At 40.9% G+C, this 24,805-nt stretch overlaps 1 protein-coding gene across 1 annotated transcript in view; it reads right to left on the reverse strand.

The window, feature by feature from the left end:
- LOC121577743 (protein sidekick-2-like) overlaps positions 1–24,805 on the reverse strand; it is a 242,162-nt gene that overhangs the window by 107,057 nt on the left and 110,300 nt on the right. Inside the window, exons 5-8 of the mRNA XM_045207986.1 lie at positions 8,118–8,229; positions 7,613–7,803; positions 6,924–7,007; positions 5,564–5,758 (exon numbers count right to left, since the gene is read on the reverse strand). Of these exons, the coding sequence (XP_045063921.1) occupies positions 5,564–5,758; positions 6,924–7,007; positions 7,613–7,803; positions 8,118–8,229 (582 nt within the window). The remainder of the gene's footprint in view (positions 1–5,563; positions 5,759–6,923; positions 7,008–7,612; positions 7,804–8,117; positions 8,230–24,805) is intronic.

Raw genomic sequence — 24,805 nt, forward strand, 5'->3', positions numbered from 1 at the left:
CAGACAGAGTAAAGAGTGAAAACAGTTGCAGATAGAGTAAAATGAGTGAAAAGATTTGTAGACAGAGTAAAATGAGTAACAAGTATTGTAGACAGTGTAAAAGGAGTGAAAAGAGTTGCAGACAGAGTAAAATGAGTAAAAAGAGTTGCAGACAGAGTAAAATGAGTAAAAAGAGTTGCAGACAGAGCAAAATTAGTAAAAATAGTTGCAGACAGTAAAATTAGTAAAAATAGTTGTAAACAGATTAAATGAGTAAAAAGAGTTGTAGACAGTGTAAAGGAGTGAAAAGAGTTGTAGACAGTGTAAAATGAGTGAAACGAGTTGTAGAAAGAGTAAAATGAGTGAAAAGAGAGTGGTACACAGAGTAAAAATTGTAAAAATATTTGTAAACAGATTAAAATGAGTGAAAACAGTTGCAGATAGAGTAAAATGAGTGAAAAGATTTGTAGACAGTAAAATGAGTAACAAGTGTAGTAGACAGAGTAAAATGATTGAAAAGAGTTGTAGACAGTGTAAAGGGAGAGAAAGTAGTTGTAGACAGTGTAAAATGAGTGAAAAGAGTTGTAGACAGAGTAAAATGAGTAACAAGTGTAGTAGACAGAGTAAATGAGTAAAAAGAGTTGTAGACAGTGTAAAAGGAGAGAAAGTAGTTGTAGACAGTGTAAAATGAGTGAAAAGAGTTGTAGACAGAGTAAAATGAGTAACAAGTGTAGTAGACAGAGTAAAATGATTGAAAAGAGTTGTAGACAGTGTAAAAGGAGAGAAAGTAGTTGTAGACAGTGTAAAATGAGTGAAAAGAGTTGTAGACAGAGTAAAATGAGTAACAAGTGTAGTAGACAGAGTAAAATGAGTAAAAAGAGTTTTAGACAGAGAAAAATTAGTAAAAATAGTTGCAGACAGTAAAATTAGTAAAAATAGTTGCAGAGAGAGTAAAAGCAGTGAAAAGATTTGTAGACAGAGTAAAAGGAGTGAAAAGAGTTGTAGACAGAGTAAAATGAGTGAAAATAGTTGCAGAAAGAGTAAAAGGAGGGAAATATTAAAGGAGTGAAAAGAGTTATAGATAGAGTAAAAGGAGTGAAAAGAGTGGTACACAGAGTAAAAGGAGAGAAAATAGTTGCAGACAGAGTAAAAGGATTGAAAAGAGTTGTAGACAGAGTAAAAGGAGTGAAAGAGTTGTAGACAGTGTAAAAGGAGTGAAAGTAGTTGTGGACAGAGTAAAAGGAGTGAAAATAATTGTAGACGGTGTAAAAGGAGTGAAAAGAGTTGCAGACAGAAAAATTAGTAAAAAGAGTTTTAGACAGAGTAAAGGAGTGAAAAGAGTTGTAGACAGTGTAAAATGAGTGAAAACAGTTGTAAACAGATTAAAAGGAGTGAAAACAGTTGCAGAGAGAGTAAAATGAGTAAAAATAGTTGTAGACAGAGTAAAATGAGTGAAAATAGTTACAGAGAGAGTAAAAGGAGGGAAAATATTAAAGGAGTGAAAATAGTTGCAGACAGAGTAACATTTGTAAAAATTGTTGTAAACAGATGAAATGAGTAAAAATAGTTGCAGACAGAGTAAAATGAGTCAAAATAGTTGCGGAAGAGTAAAATTAGTAAAAATAGTTGTAGACAGAGTAAAATTAGTAATAATAGTTGTAAACAGTTTAAATGAGTTAAAAGAGTTGTAGACAGAGTAAAATGAGTGAAAAGAGTTGTAGACAGAGTAAAATTAGTGAAAATAGTTGCAGAAAGAGTAAAAGGAGGGAAATATTAAAGGAGTGAAAAGAGTTATAGATAGAGTAAAAGGAGTGAAAAGAGTGGTACACAGAGTAAAAAGAGTTAAAATAGTTGTAGACAGAGTAAAATGAGTAATAAGTGTTGTAGACAGTGTAAAAGGAGAGAAAATAGTTGCAGACAGAGTAAAAGGATTGAAAAGAGTTGTAGACAGTGTAAAAGGAGTGAAAGTAGTTGTGGACAGAGTAAAAGGAGTGAAAATAATTGTAGACGGTGTAAAAGGAGTGAAAAGAGTTGCAGACAGAAAAATTAGTAAAAATAGTTTTAGACAGAGTAAAGGAGTGAAAAGAGTTGTAGACAGTGTAAAATGAGTGAAAACAGTTGTAAACAGATTAAAAGGAGTGAAAAGAGTTGTAGACAGAGTAAAATGAGTGAAAACAGTTGCAGAGAGAGTAAAATGAGTGAAAATAGTTACAGAGAGAGTAAAAGGAGGGAAAATATTAAAGGAGTGAAAATAGTTGCAGACAGAGTAACATTTGTAAAAATTGTTGTAAACAGATGAAATGAGTAAAAATAGTTGCAGACAGAGTAAAATGAGTAAAAATAGTTGCGGAAGAGTAAAATTAGTAAAAATAGTTGTAGACAGAGTAAAATTAGTAATAATAGTTGTAAACAGATTAAATGAGTAAAAAGAGTTGTAGACAGTGTAAAGGAGTGAAAAGAGTTGTAGACAGAGTAAAATGAGTGAAACGAGTTGTAGACAGAGTAAAATGAGTGAAAAGAGAGTGGTACACAGAGTAAAAATAGTAAAAATAGTTGTAGACAGATTAAAATGAGTGAAAACAGTTGCAGAGAGAGTAAAATGAGTGAAAAGATTTGTAGACAGAGTAAAATGAGTAACAAGTGTAGTAGACAGAGTAAAATGATTGAAAAGAGTTGTAGACAGTGTAAAGGGAGAGAAAGTAGTTGTAGACAGTGTAAAATGAGTGAAAAGAGTTGTAGACAGAGTAAAATGAGTAACAAGTGTAGTAGACAGAGTAAAATGAGTAAAAAGAGTTTTAGACAGAGTAAAGGAGTGAAAAGAGTTGCAAAGAGAGTAAAAGGAGTGAAAAGATTTGTAGACAGAGTAAAAGGAGTGAAAAGAGTGGTACACAGAGTAAAAATAGTAAAAATAGTTGTAGACAGAGTAAAGAGTGAAAAGAGTTGCAAAGAGAGTAAAAGGAGTGAAAAGATTTGTAGACAGAGTAAAATGAGTAAAAAGAGTTGCAGACAGAGAAAAATTAGTAAAAATAGTTGCAGACAGTAAAATTAGTAAAAATAGTTGCAGAGAGAGTAAAAGCAGTGAAAAGATTTGTAGACAGAGTAAAAGGAGTGAAAAGAGTTGTAGACAGAGTAAAATGAGTGAAAATAGTTGCAGAAAGAGTAAAAGGAGGGAAATATTAAAGGAGTGAAAAGAGTTATAGATAGAGTAAAAGGAGTGAAAAGAGTGGTACACAGAGTAAAAAGAGTTAAAATAGTTGTAGACAGAGTAAAATGAGTAACAAGTGTTGTAGACAGTGTAAAAGGAGAGAAAATAGTTGCAGACAGAGTAAAAGGATTGAAAAGAGTTGTAGACAGAGTAAAAGGAGTGAAAGAGTTGTAGACAGTGTAAAAGGAGTGAAAGTAGTTGTGGACAGAGTAAAAGGAGTGAAAATAATTGTAGACGGTGTAAAAGGAGTGAAAAGAGTTGCAGACAGAAAAATTAGTAAAAAGAGTTTTAGACAGAGTAAAGGAGTGAAAAGAGTTGTAGACAGAGTAAAATGAGTGAAAACAGTTGCAGACAGTAAAATTAGTAAAAATAGTTGCAGAGAGAGTAAAAGCAGTGAAAAGATTTGTAGACAGAGTAAAAGGAGTGAAAAGAGTTGTAGACAGAGTAAAATGAGTGAAAATAGTTGCAGAAAGAGTAAAAGGAGGGAAATATTAAAGGAGTGAAAAGAGTTATAGATAGAGTAAAAGGAGTGAAAAGAGTGGTACACAGAGTAAAAAGAGTTAAAATAGTTGTAGACAGAGTAAAATGAGTAACAAGTGTTGTAGACAGTGTAAAAGGAGAGAAAATAGTTGCAGACAGAGTAAAAGGATTGAAAAGAGTTGTAGACAGAGTAAAAGGAGTGAAAGAGTTGTAGACAGTGTAAAAGGAGTGAAAGTAGTTGTGGACAGAGTAAAAGGAGTGAAAATAATTGTAGACGGTGTAAAAGGAGTGAAAAGAGTTGCAGACAGAAAAATTAGTAAAAAGAGTTTTAGACAGAGTAAAGGAGTGAAAAGAGTTGTAGACAGAGTAAAATGAGTGAAAACAGTTGCAGAGAGAGTAAAATGAGTAAAAATAGTTGTAGACAGAGTAAAATGAGTGAAAATAGTTACAGAGAGAGTAAAAGGAGGGAAAATATTAAAGGAGTGAAAATAGTTGCAGACAGAGTAAAATTTGTAAAAATAGTTGTAAACAGATGAAATGAGTAAAAATAGTTGCAGACAGAGTAAAATGAGTAAAAATAGTTGCGGAAGAGTAAAATTAGTAAAAATAGTTGTAGACAGAGTAAAATTAGTAATAATAGTTGTAAACAGTTTAAATGAGTTAAAAGAGTTGTAGACAGAGTAAAATGAGTGAAAAGAGTTGTAGACAGTGTAAAATGAGTGAAAACAGTTGTAAACAGATTAAAAGGAGTGAAAAGAGTTGTAGACAGAGTAAAATGAGTGAAAACAGTTGCAGAGAGAGTAAAATGAGTGAAAATAGTTACAGAGAGAGTAAAAGGAGGGAAAATATTAAAGGAGTGAAAATAGTTGCAGACAGAGTAAAATTTGTAAAAATAGTTGTAAACAGATGAAATGAGTAAAAATAGTTGCAGACAGAGTAAAATGAGTAAAAATAGTTGCGGAAGAGTAAAATTAGTAAAAATAGTTGTAGACAGAGTAAAATTAGTAATAATAGTTGTAAACAGTTTAAATGAGTTAAAATAGTTGTAGACAGAGTAAAATGAGTGAAAACAGTTGCAGAGAGAGTAAAAGGAGTGAAAAGAGTTGTAGAGAGAGTAAAAGGAGGGAAAATATTAAAGGAGTGAAAAGAGTTGTAGACAGAGTAAAATGAGTGAAAAGAGTGGTACACAGAGTAAAAGGAGTTAAAATAGTTGTAGACAGATTAAAATGAGTGAAAAGTGTTGTAGACAGAGTAGATGGAGTGAAAATCGTTGTAGACAGAGTAAAATGATTGAAAATAGTTGTAGACAGAGTAAAATTAGTAAAAATAGTTGTAAACAGAGTAAATGAGTTAAGAGTTGCAGACAGAGTAAAAGGAGTGAAAACAGTTGTAGACAGAGTAAACGGAGTGAAAAGAGTTGCAGACAGAGTAAAATTAGTAAAAATAGTTGTAGACATAGTAAAATTTGTAAAAATAGTTGTAAACAGAGTAAATGAGTTAAGAGTTGCAGACAGAGTAAAAGGAGTGAAAACAGTTGTAGACAGAATAAAAGGAGTGAAAGTAGTTGTAAACAGTGTAAAAGGAGTAAAAATTGTTGTAGACAGAGTAAAATGAGTGAAAAGATTTGTAGACAGAGTAAAAGGAGTGAAAAGAGTTGTAGACAGAGTAAAAGGAGTTAAAATAGTTGCAAAAGGAGTGAAAGTAGATATAGACAGAGTAAAAGGAGTTAAAATAGTTGCAAAAGGAGTGAAAGTAGATATAGACAGAGTAAAAGGAGTGGACCACGATGTAGTCAGTGTAAAAGGAGTGAAAATAGTTGTAGACAGAGTAAAAGGAGTGAAAAGAGTTGTAGACAGAGTAAAATGAGTGAAACTATTAAAGAACAGCAGGTAAACTCACTAGTGACAGCCAGGTAGGTGTTGGTCTGCACTTCTCCTGCTAGGTTCCGTGCAAAGCATTGGAACATCCCTGTGTCGTCGGGCAGAAGGCCGTTGACCTGCAAACTGCCCCCCACTAACACCCTATACCTGGGGGTCTTCACTGGGCAGATGGGTACCGCATCCTTATACCACACAATGTCTGGCTGAGGTACACCTATAGGAGGGATGGAAGTAGTTAAATACTGGGGAAGCATTAAACACACACATACCTGCATATATGGACATGTGGGGACATTTAATCAAACACACACACACCTGTATATGTGGATATGTAGGGACATTTAATCAAACACACACCTGTAAATGGGACATTTAATCAAACACACACACACACACACACACACACACACACACACACACACACCTGTATATGTAGACATGTGGGGCATAGATTCACCAACATAGACACAGACAGATACACGTGTGATCATGCTCTAAACTCTAGACAGAGTTGCAAAGAAAAAGCCATATCTCAGACTGGCCAATAAAAAGAAAAGATTAAGAAGGGCAGTCTGAGATATGGCTTTTTCTTTGCAACTATGCCTAGAAGGTCAGCATCCCGGAGTCGCCTCTTCACTGTTGACGTTGAGACTGGTGTTTTGCGGGTACTATTTAATGAAGCTGCCAGTTGAGGACCTGTGAGGCGTCTTTTTCTCAAACTACTCTAATGTATTTGTCCTCTTGCTCAGTTGTGCACCGGGGCCTCCCACTCCTCTTTCTATTCTGGTTAGAGCCAGTTTGCGATGTTCTGTGAAGGGAGTAGTACACAGCGTTGTACAAGATCTTCAGTTTCTTGGCAATTTCTCGCATGGAATAGCCTTCATTTCTCAGAACAAGAATAGACTGACGAGTTTCAGAAGAAAGTTATTTGTTTCTGCCCATTTTGAGCCTGTAATCGAACCCACAATTGCTGATGCTCCAGATACTCAACTAGTCTCAAAAAGGCCAGTTTTATTGCTTCTTTAATCAGAACAACAGTTTTCAGCTGTGCTAACATAATTACAAAAGGGTTTTCTAATGATCAATTAGCCTTTTAAAATCATAAACTTGGATTAGCAAACACATCGTACCATTGGAACACAGGACTGATGGTTGCTGACAATGGGCCTCTGTACGCCTATGTAGATATTCCATTAAAAATCAGCAGTTTCCAGCTACAATAGCCATTTACAACATTAACAATGTCTACACTGTATTTCTGGTCAATTTGATGTTATTTTATTGGACAAAACATTAGCTTTTCTTTCGAAAACAAGTTAAATTCCTAAGTGACCCCAAACTTTTGAACGGTAGTGTATATATATGTGCATGTGTCTCACCTCGTGCCTGACAGGGGATATCCACAATTTTCTCCATCTCAGCAGTGATGTGTTTCTCTGGTTCCTTCACAAACTGGGGAGGCTCTGAAGAAGAGAGAGATATGGTGAGGTATTTGTCAGACAGCTGTATCAAATAAAAACCTTGAGGAGTCCTTAAAGTCTCACACAATCTCCTGAACGTTGCATGATTTCCCCAAAACCTTGAATTACAACACCCCTGTTTCTCAAGATATGATTTCACCTTCAGAATCTGTGTGGATTGTAAATTCATAAACACAAATCAAACTAAACACAAATAAAAACTGTTTAATATTCTGCCATGCTTACGCTGTACATGTAAATATTCCCCAGATAGGCCCCAGAGTCGTACTTTGTATATGTAGGTTGGCCTAGGCCCCAGATATATTCTTACCTTGTACATGTAGGTTGGCCAAGGCCCCAGAGTCGTACTTTGTATATGTAGGTTGGCCTAGGCCCCAGATATATTCTTACCTTGTACATGTAGGTTGGCCAAGGCCCCAGAGTCGTACTTTGTTCATGTAGGATGGCCTAGGCCCCAGATATATTCTTACCTTGTACATGTAGTTGGCCAAGGCCCCAGAGTCATACTTTGTTCATGTAGGTTGGCCTAAGCCCCAGAGTCATTCCTTGTACATGTAGGTTGGCCTAGGCCCCAGATATATTCTTACCTTGAACATGTAGGTTGGCCCCAGCGTTGACAGACGGCACACTGCTGCTCCGGAGGACCGCCTCACACTCGTAGAACCCTGAGTCACTGACCACAGGGCTGATAATGGTCAGTCTGCGGTTGAAGTCACTCAAACCACTGGTGACCAGAACCCTGTTCTTCCTCCATGTGATGCTGAGTTTGATCAGCGGTCTGGGATAGAAGAGAGAGAGACAGAGAGAGACAGAGAGACACTCATGATATTTGAAAGACACAAATCTATTTACCGAATATCTTTGTGCATTGCATCAGACAAATACAGACAGATTAGTATTTGACTCATTAATCACTCATTACACATTTGCATAAAAAAAGTTGTCGCAAAATGATTCATCAAAACCAACCAGTCTGGTAGGAAGACAACAGATGATCAGTCTGGCAGGAACACAACAGATGATGACAGAGTAGAGACTAGGGAGTGACAGCTAGAGTATGTTGTCACAGTGGGCCTCGGGGGGTGGGTTTACCTTGCGTTGGCGACACACTCCATGGTGACTTCAGATGTGCCTGACACTACACTGGTATTCCTGGGGGGGATGATTATGGTGGGGGCGATGGGGTCTGCAGGACCACCCACATCTGGGGGAGAGAGAGAGATTTTTTAGAGTTTTTAATAATCTTTATAAAAATGTAAAAAAATGTAAAAATGTATTGGGTCTGGGAGCCCACCACACAATAAATACTCATACAAAACCATAGTTACACATCAATTAAAAACACAACTCCAATTCCTCCTCCACAGTTACTAAACACAACAGCCTCTGAATACCCCATATACTCATAAAAATATCAATATTGTTGACAAGTTTATAATAGGCAAACTCAACCCTTATTCTCGCTGCCAACATTCCCTCCAGCATTCCCACCACATCCACAGACCCCTGTCCCCGAATACTGTTCTTTCGGGTCTTCCATATCACTAATTTTGCTGCCCCTAACACAAAATTAAGCAACACAACTACACCTTTTTGGCTAAACCTGTACTTTGGCCCAAATATATACAGTGGAGAAGAGAGAACCTCTCCCAACGTTGAGAACCAATTAGTGATCAGGTCAATCATCCCGACCAACCTGGGACACTGTAAAAACAGATGTGCCAGAGTTTCAGACTCAGCACAGAATGGACACTCCTCCCCAACAGTAGGATCCAGGTGTACCAGATGGATGTTGGTGGCTATGGCTCCATGTATTATCCTCCATTGGAGGTCAGCTGTCCTCTTATCAATAGGCAGTTTGTATAATGATCGCCAACAGCCTTTTGGGGAGGCACCTGGACCAAGCACACCCGCCCACCTCGTCGATTTTACCCCTTCCAGGGAAGAGGCATGGGACACCTTTACACATATTCTGTACATGGCCTTCTTTCCCACCTCCTTGAACTCCCCCAGCTCTGGGGTATCAAAGGAAAGCAGCATCCCCACGTCCTCCTCGAATGCCCCCGCCGCAGCACTAACAATCAGTGCAGGGAACACATAATCCAGACCCTCCTTCCACCGATCAGAATTGGAAGTGTCAGTCACATACTGCAGATGAAGTACTGGCAAGGAGTCACAGACCTCAGCGATGACCTTCCTCAGTAGGCGAGACGATCGTATCCCCGCTCTTTCTCCCTGCTCCTCCAACGACCTATTCCTGTTCCGCATCAGATGACCCAGCTTAGTACACCCCACGCCTAACAGGCATGAACGTAGGCTAGCTGAACCCAGAACACGGGACTGGATGGCAGTGTTATGAAAAAGAGGCTCTTCAAAAAGCCACATCCCTGGTGGCGTGCAGGCCTTACGGGACTTGACCAGAACTCTCCAAGCCTGCATAACAGACTCATAAAATGGAGTCAGGCCAGGCAACTCTCCCCCTCCAGCTTTAAGAGGAAAAGTTGCTTGTCTAAGCCCAAACAGCCCGCTCTCCTCATCAATGTGTAGGCTGTGTCAACCCAGCTAGAACCGTCACTGTACAACAATCTCTGTACTGCTTGAAGCCGGAAAGCCATGATCCTAGAAGAAATGTCCACCAGGCCTTGCCCACCCTCGTGCAGTGGCAAGTACAGGGCTGAAGCTTTAATCCAATGTTGTCCAGACCAGAAGAAATTGACAAGGGTCCTCTGAAGCTCTTGTATCAGACCCTTTGGTGGCTGCAAAATCATTAGTCTGTGCCACAGGGTAGAGGCAGCAAGATTATTAGCTACCAGTACCCTTCCCCTATAAGACAGCTGGGGCAGCACCCATTTCCATCTTGACAGTCTGGCACACACTTTCTCCACTACACCCTCCCAGTTCTTTTTCTGAAAGACATCGGAGCCTAGAAAAAAAACCAAAGTCTTCATCCCATCTCTGCCCCACTGAAGCCCCCCTGGTAACCGTGGAGCGGACCCCATCTGAAGCTGGCCTGCCCACAGCGCTTCACTCTTTCCCCAATTGACTCTAGTTGAGGAGGCCCCCTCATACACATTTAAAGCGTTTGAGAGAACCTTAACATCCTCACCCCCTGTAATAAAAACTGTCACGTCATCTGCATACGCAGACAGTGCTATCGTGGGACCCTTCATAACCCCTGGCACAGAGAAACCAGTAAGCCTCGCTCTTAAAAAACAAAGCATTGGTTCAATCGCCAGACTATATAACTGCCCTGAAATTGGGCATCCCTGCCTGATGCCCCTTTGGACAGGGATGGGGCAACTCAAACCACCCCCCACCTTCACCATACACGAGGCCCCAGCATACAGTAAATTCATCCAAGACAAAAAAAACATTCCCAAACCCAAAGGCTTTCATTGTTTTAAACAAGTACTGGTGGTCCACACGATCAAAAGCCTTCTCCTGATCCAAAGAAAGTAAACCCACATTTACATCAGACAGTTTACAAATGTCTAAAACATCTCTTATTAGAAACAAGTTGTCAACAATAGAGCGATCAGGTACACAGTAGGACTGGTCCTTGTGGACCAACAATCCCAGATACTCTTTCAACCTGTTTGAGACATTTAGAAACAATTTTATATTCTGCACACAGCAAAGCAACAGGTCTCCAATTTTTTATGAGAGCCAAATCCCCCTTTTTTGGCAACAGTGAAAGTACTGCACGTTGACAAGATACAGGAAGAGAGCCCTCATGAAAAGATTCACACACCACTTCATAAAAATCCTCCCCAATAGACCCCCAAAAGTGCTTATAAAACTCAGATGGTAAACCATCAATGCCAGGGGCTCGGCCTGTTGAGAGCTGCATAACTGCTGTGGACAGCTCTTGCAGTGTAATGTCAGAGTCCAATGCGACTCTTTGCTCAGGTCCCAATTGAGGAAGACCGTGTAACAACTGTTCAGTACACAGAGTCACAATCCTCCGCCTTATAGATGGCAGAATAGAAATCCACGGCATGTTGACGCATTTCACTGTCATCCGTGGTCACCTTCCCATCAGGGAGACGAAGGCAGACAATCTGTTTACGTTGCAATGTCGACTGTCCTAGGTTTTTTTTTAAAGCACTAGGAGCATCCATATCCTTGAGGGAAGCGAAACGAGACCTAATCAAGGCAACCTTCACTCTTTCATGCAGAAACGACCTCAGTTCATGTTTCTTGTCCTGTAAGTTCATGACTAGTCCGGGGTCATTCTGAGTGAGCAACTTCAATTCAATAGATTTGATGTCCTGTTCAAGGGCCCTGATAGTCTCTTTAACTTCAATTCGAGACAGAGCAGTATACTGTTGACAAAATAATCGTATTTGGGCCTTCCCAACCTCCCACCATTGTCTCAAGGAATCAAAATTCCCTTTTGTAACCCTCCATTTTTCCCAAAACAACAAAAACCTTTCACAAAACATGACATCATGTAACAATTTAACATTAAAATACCAATAAGATGATGACCTTCGTGGACAGGACAAGTGAATATCAACAGTGACAATATGGTGATCAGAGAAACCCACAGGAGTAATGTCACACCTTCCAACCCTACTACAGTATTGCTCAGATACATACAACCTGTCTAACCTTGCTGCACTGACATGACCTTCATTAACTTTCAGCCATGTGTACTGCCTAACTTTTGCATTCCTTACTCTCCACACATCAGAAAGCTCAAACTCAGTTAACAGACCAGACAGGCAAGTGGCTGACCGCAGGTGAGGGTCTTCAGCGGTGCGATCAACAGTAAAATCCACTGTACAGTTCCAGTCCACCCCTAAAACCATCCACCCCTCTTGGTCACACTGTCTTAAGGTTTCCTTTATTTTATCAAAACCAACAATACGCGCTGTACCCTCATTAGGAGCATAAACATTCAAAAAAAAAAAAAACATAACATCCACCTTGACCAATAAAACCCAACCCTTGACAATCTCTGTTGTAGATACCACAGTCACCCCTAAGCCTGAAGAAAACAAGATTGCCACCCCAGCACTGAAATTAGTACCATGACTGAGTATATGCTGCCCCTCCCACCACATACCCCAGTCAACCTCATTTTCCTCATCACTATGTGTCTCCTGTAGGAAAACTACATTAAGCCTTTTCTGTTTTATTACTTCTAATACCCAAGCCCTCTTATTCCTGTCCCTTCCCCCATTAATATTGAGAGAACCTACCCTTAGTACCTCCATATAGAAAATAAAAAGGAAAAGCAGAAGAAACCACAGAGAAACCAGACAAAGAGAATAGAACACCCTATGAGGCATAATCATCATCATTATTTAAATTCTCTTAACCTGACCACGTTTCCCACCACCTTTTGCTGCTGCAACAGCAGTAACAAATTTCCTCAAGCGAAACCACTTCTTCTCACTTAACAGGTCTAACCCCACCGTCTTCTGTAACATCACAGCTGACCTCACAAACTTATCAACATCAAAATAATCTGCCAATTTGACAGATTTCCCAAAAGTCTGATCAAGAAACCCATTTACCTCCTCTAGATCGTAAATTGAGTCCTCACCAGCTGATATCGTATCAAGAGCGATATCCATATCCTTCTCCTGATCCTCCTCAACTGAGGCCACAGACCACTGACTCCCCTCTACCACATCCCTTTCAACACTCCCCACTTGCCCCCCATCACTCGTACCAGGCATCTCCTCCACTACCTGGGAGACTAGCCCCACCTGAACCCCATTACTCGTAGTGGGCATCTCCTCCACTACCTGGGAGATTAGCTCCACATGAACCCTCTCCTGTAACCCATTACTTGTAGTGGGCATCTCCTCCACTACCTGGGAGATTAGCTCCACATGAACCCCCTCCTGTACCCCAGCACTCGTACTGGGCACCTCCTCACCAGTCTGAGGAAATGGCCCTTCAGATCCATCCTTACCTTCTACAACAATATGTTTCTGCTGCATAACATTTCCCTCTGGTACAAGTTGCAACTCTGTGCCCTCAACATAGACAACTTGTTCCTCAGCAACAGATGCTTGTGGCTGCTCTACCGCTGTCAGCCCACCTCTCCCTACATCAGTGGGCCCAGGCATTACGAGGACCACCTGCGCCCCTCCCTCTGCCTTCTCCCTTTTCGGGCAAGCATGTCGCTTATGACCAACATCCTCACACTCAAAACACCGTTGACTACCCGTACTAGCATAAGCCATATACAGTCTATTGTCATACTTGACTTTAAACGCTAACTCCAAAGTCTGCTCCGGTGAGTCCAAAAACACCTGTCGCCGAAACGACATAACCTGTTTCAACGCCGGGTGTTTGCAACCCAATGGGACAACCTTAATTGAACTTGCAAACTTCCCAAAGCGCAATAACTCGCGCTCCAATCGCTCATTTGGAATAAACGGCAGTACATTTGAAATCGTTACCCTTGTTGACGGAGAAAAAAGCGGCGTAACTTGAATAAACATTCCTTTAAGAAGTACGCCATGCTCAACCATACGATCAACAAGGCGCTCTTCTTTAAGAAATACCACCACCACTTTATTCATCCGTGACGCATAAGCAACATTCTCATATCCTACCTTCTCTCCTACGGCGACCAGAACCTCCTCCACCGTGACAGTAGCTTCAGTAACACACCTAAAGCCGTGCCGAAGTGACAGGGACGGCGTCACCATTTGGGCCGCCATCCCCACCAAAATCAGCGTAATTTCGACACGAAAAACAATATACTTAATTCTACCACAACAAGAAAATATAAATAATAACCTTAATCATGCATAGAAGAAAAAAAGGATATCACCAAGAAAAGGAAAACCCAGGATATCTAACTCTACACAACACTCGCACTTAGCACTCACTCAAACAATTCCCAGCATGCACCAAACACTCCCAGCATGCAGAGAGAGAGACAGAGAGAGATAGATTGCATTTTGGAAACATCTAAAATACAGTGACCCCCTCTCAGATCATCACCAAGCCCTGCAATGCCAAGTGCTGAGCAAAGAAAATAGTCCCTTCATCCAGCTGGTCCTGGGGCTGAGTTCACAAACCTGTTCTACTAACACATTGAAGCCTCAGGACCGGAACATCCAATCAATCAGAATAAACCAAATGACAACACAGTCAAAACAAAACTACATTGCTTATTGGGAAACACAAGCACAAGAACAAAGTAAAATGCAGTGCTATCTGGCCCTAAATCGACAGTACACCGTGGCTAACTATTTGACCATGGTTACTGATCAAAACCGTAGAAAAACCTTGACAAAGTACAGGCTCAGTAAGCACAGCCTTGCCATTGAGAAGGGTAGACACAGGAAAACCTGGCACCCTGTAGAGGAAAGGCTCTGCAACCACTGCACCATTATTTTTGACCCTTGGTTATTGTTGTTACTGTTGTCCCGTTGACAATATTGATTATTATTATTTTAATTATGTTAATAGTGTAAATATCCAAAGTAAGCTTTGGCAATATGTACTTTGTTAAGTCATGCCAATAAAGCAAATTGAATTGAATTGAGAGAGACAGAGAGACAGAGAGACAGAGAGAGAGAGAGAGAGAGAGAGAGAGAGAGAGAGAGAGAGAGAGAGAGAGAGAGAGAGAGAGAGAGAGAGAGAGAGAGAGAGAGAGAGAGAGAGAGAGAGAGATAGATAGATAGATAGATAGATAGATAGATAGATAGATAGATAGATAGAAAGAGACATACAGACAGCCCCCCAACACACCATATCTCTTGAAACATCTCCATACTTTTTATAATTTTATAGAACTTAAATTCCACCCTAAGGCGCGCAGAGACCATCCCATTAAATAATAGTAAAGGGTCTGTTATCCCCCCACCTTTGACCCTGTTCCTCCTTGTTAGTCAAATACCCAACTTTGCCTGAGCAAATAGAAAATTCAACAACACACATTTGCTATTTTCCTTATCTGAATACCTGTACCCCATTATAAACATCCCGACAGCAAACTCCACCCCCAACCTCTCACACAGACATTCCAACAGAGACATTAAAGGCATTAACCTGGCGCACACAGAAAACACATGAATCACAGTTTCACTCATGACACAGAATCTCTGGCGCCATTAATATTAAGCGAGCCTACCCAAAGAGTCTCCATAAGAAGTGGGAGAAAAGCCAGCAAAGAAAGAGATCAAGAGCAAAGCTCAAAAAGCCCATGGGCCAGAAAGAAAACTTTCATCTAAACAGTGTCGGAAGGTACACCTTTACGCACGGTTGTGACCCACTTCCTCTACCTAAACCATTTCCTGGGTGAGAGGACACCATAACCCTCATTTTACATAGCGTGTTGTACTGATCTTACAAACTTTCCCGGATTGCTAAAAAAAACTTAAAGATTAACATTTTCCCTTTAGTCTCATTCAAGAAACTTGACAGTTCCCTCACCATGCACTTTGACCCCTCTGCATGACTGGCTGTCAGCTCTGGACCCATTGAGGAGGAGTATGAAAAGAAAGCCTCCCTATCTTCCTCTTCCTCAGATTCACTTCCCTCCTCCTCATCTCCATCTCCCATCCTGACCACCTGCCCTTCCTCTCTAGTCGGGGCCTTCCCCCCAGCACCAGGCAAAGGTTCCTTGGTGCCTTTCACCACACAAGCCTCTCCCCTCCCACCTCCTTTCTTCTCCCCGTTTTTCCTCTTCCGCTTGACACCCTCCTCCACACCCCCTAGTCGCTTACTCTTCCCCACTATACTCTCCTCAACCATTAGCATAACCTGACTAAGCCCAGCCTCATCTACACCACCATCCATGACATGACTAGACCCAGCCTCACCTACACCACCATCCATGACATGATTAGGCCCAGCCTCATCTACACTACCATCCATGACATGACTAGACCCAGTCTCAGCTACACCACCATCCATAACATGACTAGACCCAGTCTCAGCTATACCCCCATCCATAACATGACTAGACCCAGCCTCATCTACACCACCATCCATAACATGACTAGATCCAGCCTCATCTACACCACAATCCATAGGATGACTAGACCCAGTCTCAGCTATACCCCCATCCATAACATGACTAGACCCAGCCTCATCTACACCACCATCTATAGCATGACTAGACCCAGCCTCATCTACCTCACCATCTGTAGCATGAATAGGCCCAGCCTCTGCTGCCTGCGTCTCATGGCCCCCTGCACGTTGACCTCGATTTCCCCCACTGGTGCTAGCACCCTCACCTTGTCTACAACCTTTATGTGGGCACGCAAAGCTCTTATTCCCCAAATCCCCACACTCAAAGCACAGTAGACTATCTATGCTGGCAAACCCTGCGTAGAGCCCCTCCCTATGCCTCAATTTAAAATGCACATTCAACAGAAACATGAACACTTGCCTCTTGCCTCCGGAACGAAACAACATGTTTGACGGCATCTGCCTGTAAACCTGCCGACAGTACACGAAAACCACTAGCAAAATTACCAAAATGACTCAGCTCCTTCCTGATTTGATCATCCGCAATAAACAGAGGCACATTTGCAACTACCACCCTAGTCGAAGGGGTAGAAAGAGGAGAAATTGGCACCAACACACCCCTTACAAATGGAACAAACACCAAATTGAGACTCTGCATGCAGAATTCTGCGAAAATATCCTCAGTGTACAACGGAAAACACCAAATAATGCATGCAGAGCAGAATTAGGCCGATACCCGCTAATGATCAAAATCCAAAAAAGAGCTGTTAAATTATATAACCACTTAAAAGGAAGCGATTCCCAAACCTTCCATAACAAAGCCATCACCTACAGAGAGATTAACTTGGAGAAGAGTCCCCTAAGCAAGCTGGTCCTGGGGCTCTGTTCACAAACACAAACAGACCCCATCGAGCCCCAGGACAACAACACAATTAGACCCAAGCAAATCATGAGAAAACAAAAAGAGAATGACTTGACACATTGGAAAGAATTAACCAAAAAACAGAGCAAACTAGAATGCTACTTGGCCCTAAACAGAGAGTACACAGTGACCACTGTGACTGACCCAAACTTAAGGAAAGCTTTGACTATGTACAGACTCAGTGAGCATAGCCTTGGCAGACCTGGCTCTCAAGAGAAGACAAATGAGGTTGAAACTGAGCTGCACTTCCTAACCTCCTGACACATATTTCCCTCAGATTACACAGATCCACAAAGAATTCGAAAACAAACCCAATTTTGATAAACTCCCTTATCTACTGGGGGAAATACCACATTGTGCCATCACAGTAGCAATATTTGTGACCTGTTGCCACAAGAAAAGGGCAACCAGTGAAGAACAGACACCATTGTAAATACAACCCATATTTATGTTTATGAATTTTCCCATTTGCACATTGTTACAACACTGTATATAGACATACTCTTACATTTGAAATGTCTTTGGAACTTCTGAGTGTAATGTTTACTGATAATAATTATTGTCTGTTTCACTTTTGTTTACTATCTACTTCACTTGCTTTTGCAATGTTAACATATGTTTCCCATACCAATAAAGCCCTTATATTGAATTGAATTGAGAGACAGAGACATACAGAGAATAGAGAAGATAGAGAGAAAGAGAGAGAGAGAGAAAGAGAGAGAGATAGAGAAGTGAGAGAGAGAGAGAGAGAGAGAGAGGGAGAGAAGAGAGAGAGAGAGAGAAGAGAGAGAGAGAGCGAGAGAGAGAGAGAGAGAGAGAGAGAGAGAGAGAGAGAGAGAGAGAGAGAGAGAGAGAGAGAGAGAGAGAGAGAGAGAGAGATGACCACAACAGTATCAAACAGTGATCAGTGTTCTAAATACAATAGATATGATACAATCTAAAAGGTATGTAGTTCATTTTCAGTGCCCCTGCGGATGGTCTGCTCTGACTGATTTTATAGCCCAGGCTGATTTTCAGGCCGGAGCCGTGCTGTCCATTACATTTCATTTCCAGTGGGCAGAGTGGATAAGTGTATGTGTGTGTGACCATGTGAGACATTGGAACTGACCGGAGCATCTACAGTGCCTTCAGAAAGTATTCAGACCCCTTGACTTTTTCCACATTTTGTTACGTTACAGCCTTATTCTAACATGGATTAAATAAATAAACATTCTCATCAATCTACATACAGTACCCCATAATGACAAAATGAAAATAGTTTTTTAGACATTTTAGCAATTGTATAACAAATAAAAAACAGAAAAATCTTATTTACATAAGTATTCAGACCCTTTGCTATGATAATCGAAATTGAGCTCAGGTGCATCCTGTTGATTGATTGGACATGATTTGGAAATGACACCTGTCTATACAAGGTCCAACAGTTGACAGTGCATGTCAGACCAAAAACCAAGCCATGAGGTCAAAGGAATTATCCTTAGAACTCCGAGACAGGATTGTGTCGAGGCACAGATCTGGGGAAGGGTACCAAAAAATTTCTGCAACATTGAAGGTCCCCAAGACTAGAGTGGCCTCCATCATTCTTAAATGGAAGAAGTTTGGAACCACCAAGACTCTTCCTAGAGCTGGCTTCCCGGCCAAACTGAGCAATCGGGGGAGAAGGGCCTTGGTCAGGGAGGTGACCAAGAAACCGATGGTCACTATGACAGAGCTCCAGAGTTCCTCTGTTGAGATGGGAGAACCTTCCAGAAGGACAACCATCTCTGCAGAACTCCACCAATCAGGCCTTTATCATAGAGTGGCGGGACTGTAAGGTTCTGTATTTATTTTCTTAGTCAACCTTGTGTTCTTGAACGTAGCCCTATTTCTTTGTGTTCTTGAACGTAGCCCTGTCTTTCATTTTTGTTCATTGACTTCACCTGTGTTAGTTACTCACCTGGACTCATTAGCTCCTTATTTAGTTCAGTTCATTCTGTTTGTGCCTTGTGAGGTATTGTTCGTTTTGACTCCACTAAGCCTTTTTCTAGCTCGTTTGTGAGAACCAGTTTTAGCCTTCAGTCCTAGTTTTGTTTCACCTACCTGTTTGCCTACCTGTGTATGACCATTGCCTGCCTGTGACCACGATTCCTGCCTTTTGCGATGGCGAAATAAACACCTGCCGCGCTCTGCGCGTGAATCTACACCTTTTTCTCCCTGAGTATTCATTACACAGACGGAAGCCACTCCTCAGTAAAAGGCACATGACAGCCCACTTGGAGTTTGCCAAAAGGCTAAACTCTCAGATCATGAGAAAAAAGATTATCTGGTCTAATGAAACCAAGACTGAACTCTTTTCCCTGAATGCCAAGCATCACGTCTGGAGGAAACCTGGCACCATCCCTACGGTGAAACATGGTGGCGGCAGCAACTGGCAAACTAGTCAGGATCAAGGGAAAGATGAACGGAGCAAAGTACAGAGAGATCCTTGATTAAAACCTGCTCCAGAGCATTCAGGACCTCAGACTGGGGTGAAGGTTCATCTTCCAACAGGACAATAACCCTAAGCACACAGACAAGACAACGCAGGAGTGGCTTCGGGACAATTCTCTGAATATCCTTGAGTGGCCCAGTCAGAGCCCGGACTTGAACCTGATCGAATATCTCTGGAGAGACCTGAAAATAGCTCTGCAGCAACACTCCCCATCCAACCTGACAGAGCTTGAGAGGAGCTGCAGAGAAGAATTGGAGAAACTCCCCAAATACAGGTGTGGCAAGCTTGTAGCGTCATACCCAAAATGACTCGAGGCTGTAATCGCTGCCAAAGGTGCTTCAACAAAGTACTGAGTAAAGGGTCTGAATACTTATGTAAATGTTATATTTCAGGTTTCTATTTTTTATAAATTTGCAAAAAGTTCTAAAAACCTGATTTTGCTTCATCATTATGGGGTATTGTGTGTAGATTGATGAGGAAAAAACACAATTTAATCAATTTTAGAATAAGGCTGTAACATAACAAAATGTGGAAAAAGTCAAGGGGTCTGAATACATTCCGAAGGCACTGTATCTCTGTTTCATTTACATTTTTACATTTTAGTCATTGAGCAGACACTCTTATCCAGAGCGACTTACAGTTAGTGAGTGCATACATTTTCATACTGTTCTGAGAAAGCACTGATGTGAATATCCTAACATCCCACTGGGCACAAACTGGTTGAATCAAAATTGTTTCAACGTAATTTGTCAACCTATTGTGATGTGGAATCTACGTGGTAAATACATTTGATTTGAAAAAAGTCATCAACGTAAACTGCTGTTTTGGATTTTGGCAACATGGCGACCAATTTTCACCACACAACACCTTGTATAAAATATGTTGAGTTTGTACCTTTGAAACAACGTCAGATCTTCAACGCTAAATCCAGAAAAAGAAAACCATAGCCTTGGCAGCACCTCCTATCACTGACTACTGCCAATGTGCTATCGTGAGAATGATTATTGAGAGATCTGTTAATGCTAAATAGATTCACTGTTGCTATCGGAGTCATTTGAAAAGGTAGTTTTAGCAGAGCAAATGAAATGTAACCATACTTTAAAAATCATATATCATCAATGATACTATATATTTAGGCCTACATAGCATTTGCAAAGTCAATAAGTCATCAACAGCTATTCTTTCAATTCAACCCAGGGTGCAACTAAAAATAGACAATACATATAGGCCTAGGGTTTCAAGCTTTGGTTGATTTTAAATGTAATCTTCAAGTTAATTCATATGTTGGATTCACGTCTCCATGTCAACCAAAGATCAAAGTTAAAGAATAGGACTAAATTAAATTAAATTTTGATTTGCATTTGAATTGATTTGATCCTATTCATTAACTTTGATTTTTGGTTGAGATGGAGACATGAATTGAACATATCAATTATTAATTTGTAGACAAACTGGATATTAAATTGTGTTTGGTTGTCAACGCAACCAAATATCAACATTTGAAGGAGATGTATAGTGAGGGAAAAAAGTATTTGATCCCCTGCTGATTTTGTACGTTTGCCCACTGACAAAGAAATGATCAGTCTATAATTTAAATCAAGGTTTATTTGAACAGTGAGAGACAGAATAACAACAAAAAAATCCAGAAAAACGCATGTCAAAAATGTTATAAATTGATTTGCATTTGAATGAGGGAAATAAGTATTTGACCCCCTCTCAATCAGAAAGATTTCTGGCTCCCAGGTGTCTTTTATACAGGTAACGAGCTGAGATTAGGGTGTGCTCCTAATCTCAGTTTGTTACCTGTATAAAAGACACCTGTCCACAGAAGCAATCAATCAATCAGATTCCAAACTCTCCACCATGGCCATGACTAAAGAGCTCTCCAAGGATGTCAGGGACAAGATTGTAGACCTACACAAGGCTGGAATGGGCTACAAGACCATCGCCAATCAGCTTGGTGAGAAGGTGACAACAGTTGGTGTGATTATTCGCAAATGGAATAAACACAAAATAACTGTCAATCTCCCTCGGCCTGGGGCTCCATGCAAGATCTCACTAAGGTGACAGGACAACTTCTCCGCATCAAAGGGACGATGGACGGGGCCATGTACCGTCAAATCTTGGGTGAGAACCTCCTTCCCTCAGCCAGGGCATTGAGAATGGGTCGTGGATGGGTATTCCAGCATGACAATGACCCAAAACACACGGCCAAGGCAACAAAGGAGTGGCTCAAGAAGGGGCACATTAAGGTCGTGTAGTGGCCTAGGCAGTCTCCAGACCTTATACCCATAGAAAATCTGTGGAGGGAGCTGAAGGTTCAAGTTGCCAAACATCAGCCTCGAAACCTTAATGACTTGGAGAAGATCTGCAAAGAGGAGTGGGACAAAATCCCTCCTGAGATGTGTGCAAACCTGGTGGCCAACTACAAGAAACATCTGACCTCTGTGATTGCCAACAAGGGTTTTGCCACCAAGTACTAAGTCATGTTTTGCAGAGGGGTCAAATACTTATTTCCCTCATTAAAATGCAAATCAATTTATAACATTTTTGACATGCATTTTTCTGGATTTTTTTGTTGTTATTCTGTCTCTCACTTTTCAAATAAACCTACCATTAAAATTATAGACTGATAATTTATTTGTCAGTGGGCAAACGTACAAAATCAGCAGGGGATCAAATACTTTTTTCCCTCACAGTATCTTCTGCTTGGATAGTTCCAACTCTGCCACTGACTTTGTCTGGCTTTAATTCCATTTTGTCTACAAATTAATAAATGATATGTTGAATTCACGTCTCCATCTCAACCAAAAATCTAGTTCAAAGAATAGGACTAAATCAAATAAAACTTAAAATACACTTAAAATAAAGTTTGATTTGATTTTGTCCTACCCTATTTGGTTGAGATGGAGAGTGAATCCAACATATCAATCAAAAGTCCCTCTTTGCCATGAAAATGAATTTAATCCCAAAAAAACATTTCCACTGCATTTCAGCCCTGCCACAAAAGCACCAGCTGCCATCATGTCAGTGATTCTCTCGTTAACACAGGTGAGAGTGTTGACGAGGACAAGGCTGGAGATCACTCTGTCATGCTGATTGAGTTAGAATAACAGACTGGAAGCTTTAAAAGGAGGGTTGTGCTTGAAATCATTGTTCTTCCTCTGTTAACCATGGTTACCTGCAAGGAAACACGTGCCGTCATCATTGGTTTGCACAAAAAGGGCTTCACAGGCAAGGATATTGCTGCTAGGAAGATTGCACCTAAATCAACCATTTATCGGATCATCGAGTACTTCAAGGAGAGAGGTTCAATTGTTGTGAAGAAGGTGTCAGGGCGCCCAAGAAAGTCCAGCAAGCACCAGGACCGTCTCCTAAAGTTGATTCAGCTGCGGGATCGGGGCACCACCAGTGCAGAGCTTGCTCAGGAATGGCAGCAGGCAGGTGTGAGTACATCTGCACGCACAGTGAGGCGAATAATTTTGGAGGATGGCCTGGTGTCAAGAAAGACAGCAAAGAAGCCACTTCTCTCCAGGAAAAACATCAGGGACAGACTGATATTCTGCAAAAGGTACAGGGATTGGACTGCTGAGGACTGGGGTAAAGTCATTTTCTCTGATGAATCCACTTTCCGATTCTTTGGGGCATCCGGAAAACACCTTGTCCGGAGAAGACAAGGTGAGCGCTACCATTAGTCCTGTGTAATGCCAACAGTAAAGCATCCTGAGACCATTCATGTGTGGGGCTGCTTCTCAGCCAAGGGAGTGGGCTCACTCACAATTTTGCCTAAGAACACAGCCATGAATAAAGAATGGTACCAACACATCCTCCGAGAGCAACTTCTCCCAACCATCCAAGAACAGTTTGGTGACGACCAAAAGTGATAACTAAGTGGCTCGGTGAACAAAACAACAACATTTTGGGTCCATGGCCAGGAAACTCCCCAGACCTTAATCCCATTAAGAACTTGTGGTCAATCCTCAAGAGGCGGGTGGACAAACAAAACCCCACAAATTCTGACAAACTCAAAGCATTGATTATGCAAGAATGGGCTGCCATCAGTCAGGATGTGGCCCAGAAGTTAATTGACAGCATGCCAGGGCAGATTGCAGAGGTCTTGAAAAAGAAGGGTCAACAATGCAAATATTGACTTTTTGCATAAACTTAATGTAATTGTCAATAAAAGCCTTTGACACTTATGGAATGCTTGTAATTATACTTCAGTATACCATAGTAACATCTGACAAAAATATCTCATAACATTGAAGCAGCGAACTTTGTGAAGACCAATACTTGTGTCATTCTCAAAACCTTTGACCACGACTGTACAATGTTGTTAATCTATCCTCAGTTTTCTACTATCGCAGCCATGAAACTATGTAACTGTTTTAAAGTCACCATTGGCATCATTGTGAAATCCCTGAGCGGTTTCCTTCCTCTCCGCCAACTGAGTTAGGAAGGATGCCTGTATCTTTGTAGTGACTGGGTGTATTGATACACCATCTAAAGTGTAAATAATAACTTCACCATGCTCAAAGGGATATTCAATGTCTGCTTTTATTTTTATTTTTACCCATCTACCAATAGGTGCCCTTCTTTGCGAGGCATTGGAAAACCTCCCTGGTCTTTGTGATTGAATCTGTGTTTGAAATTCACTGCTCGATTTATGGCTATCTTACAAACTAATGTAACAGTATTTATTAAACCTTAAAATGAGTAACACATTCATGGCCAATTTTTTGATGTTTAACCTTTATTTAACCAGGTAAGCCAGTTGTGAACAAGTTCTCATTTACAACTGCGACCTGGCCAAGATAAAGCAAAGCAGTGCGATAAAAACAGCAACACAAAGTTACATATGGTGTAAAACAAAGCATAAAGTCAAAAATACAACATAAAATACATATACAGTGTGTGCAAATGTAGAAAGTTATGGAGGTAAGGCAATAAATAGGCCATAGTGCAAAATAATTACAATTAGTATTAACACTGGAATGATAGATGTGCAAGAAATGATGAGCAAATAGAGATACTGGGGTGCAAATGAGCAAAATAAATATCAATACGGGGATGAGGTAGTTGGGTGGGCTAATTTCAGATGGGCTGTGTACAGGTGCAATGATCGGTAAGGTGCTCTGACAACTGATGCTTAAAGTTAGTGAGGGAGATAAGACTCTCCAGCTTCAGATATTTTTGCAGTTCGTTCCAGTCATTGGCAGCAGAGAACTGGAAGGAGTGACGGCCAAAGGAGGTGTTGGCTTTGGGGATGACCAGTGAGATATACCTGCTGGAGCGCATACTACGGGTGGGTGTTGCTATGGTGACCAATGAGCTAAGATAAGGCGGGGATTTGCCTAGCAGTGATTTATAGATGGCCTGGAGCCAGTGGGTTTGGCGACGAATATGTAGTAAGGACCAGCCAACAAGAGCGTACAGGTC

The sequence above is a fragment of the Coregonus clupeaformis genome, chromosome 1, assembly GCF_020615455.1.
Source record: "Coregonus clupeaformis isolate EN_2021a chromosome 1, ASM2061545v1, whole genome shotgun sequence".
In the NCBI taxonomy this organism is placed as follows: domain Eukaryota; kingdom Metazoa; phylum Chordata; class Actinopteri; order Salmoniformes; family Salmonidae; genus Coregonus; species Coregonus clupeaformis.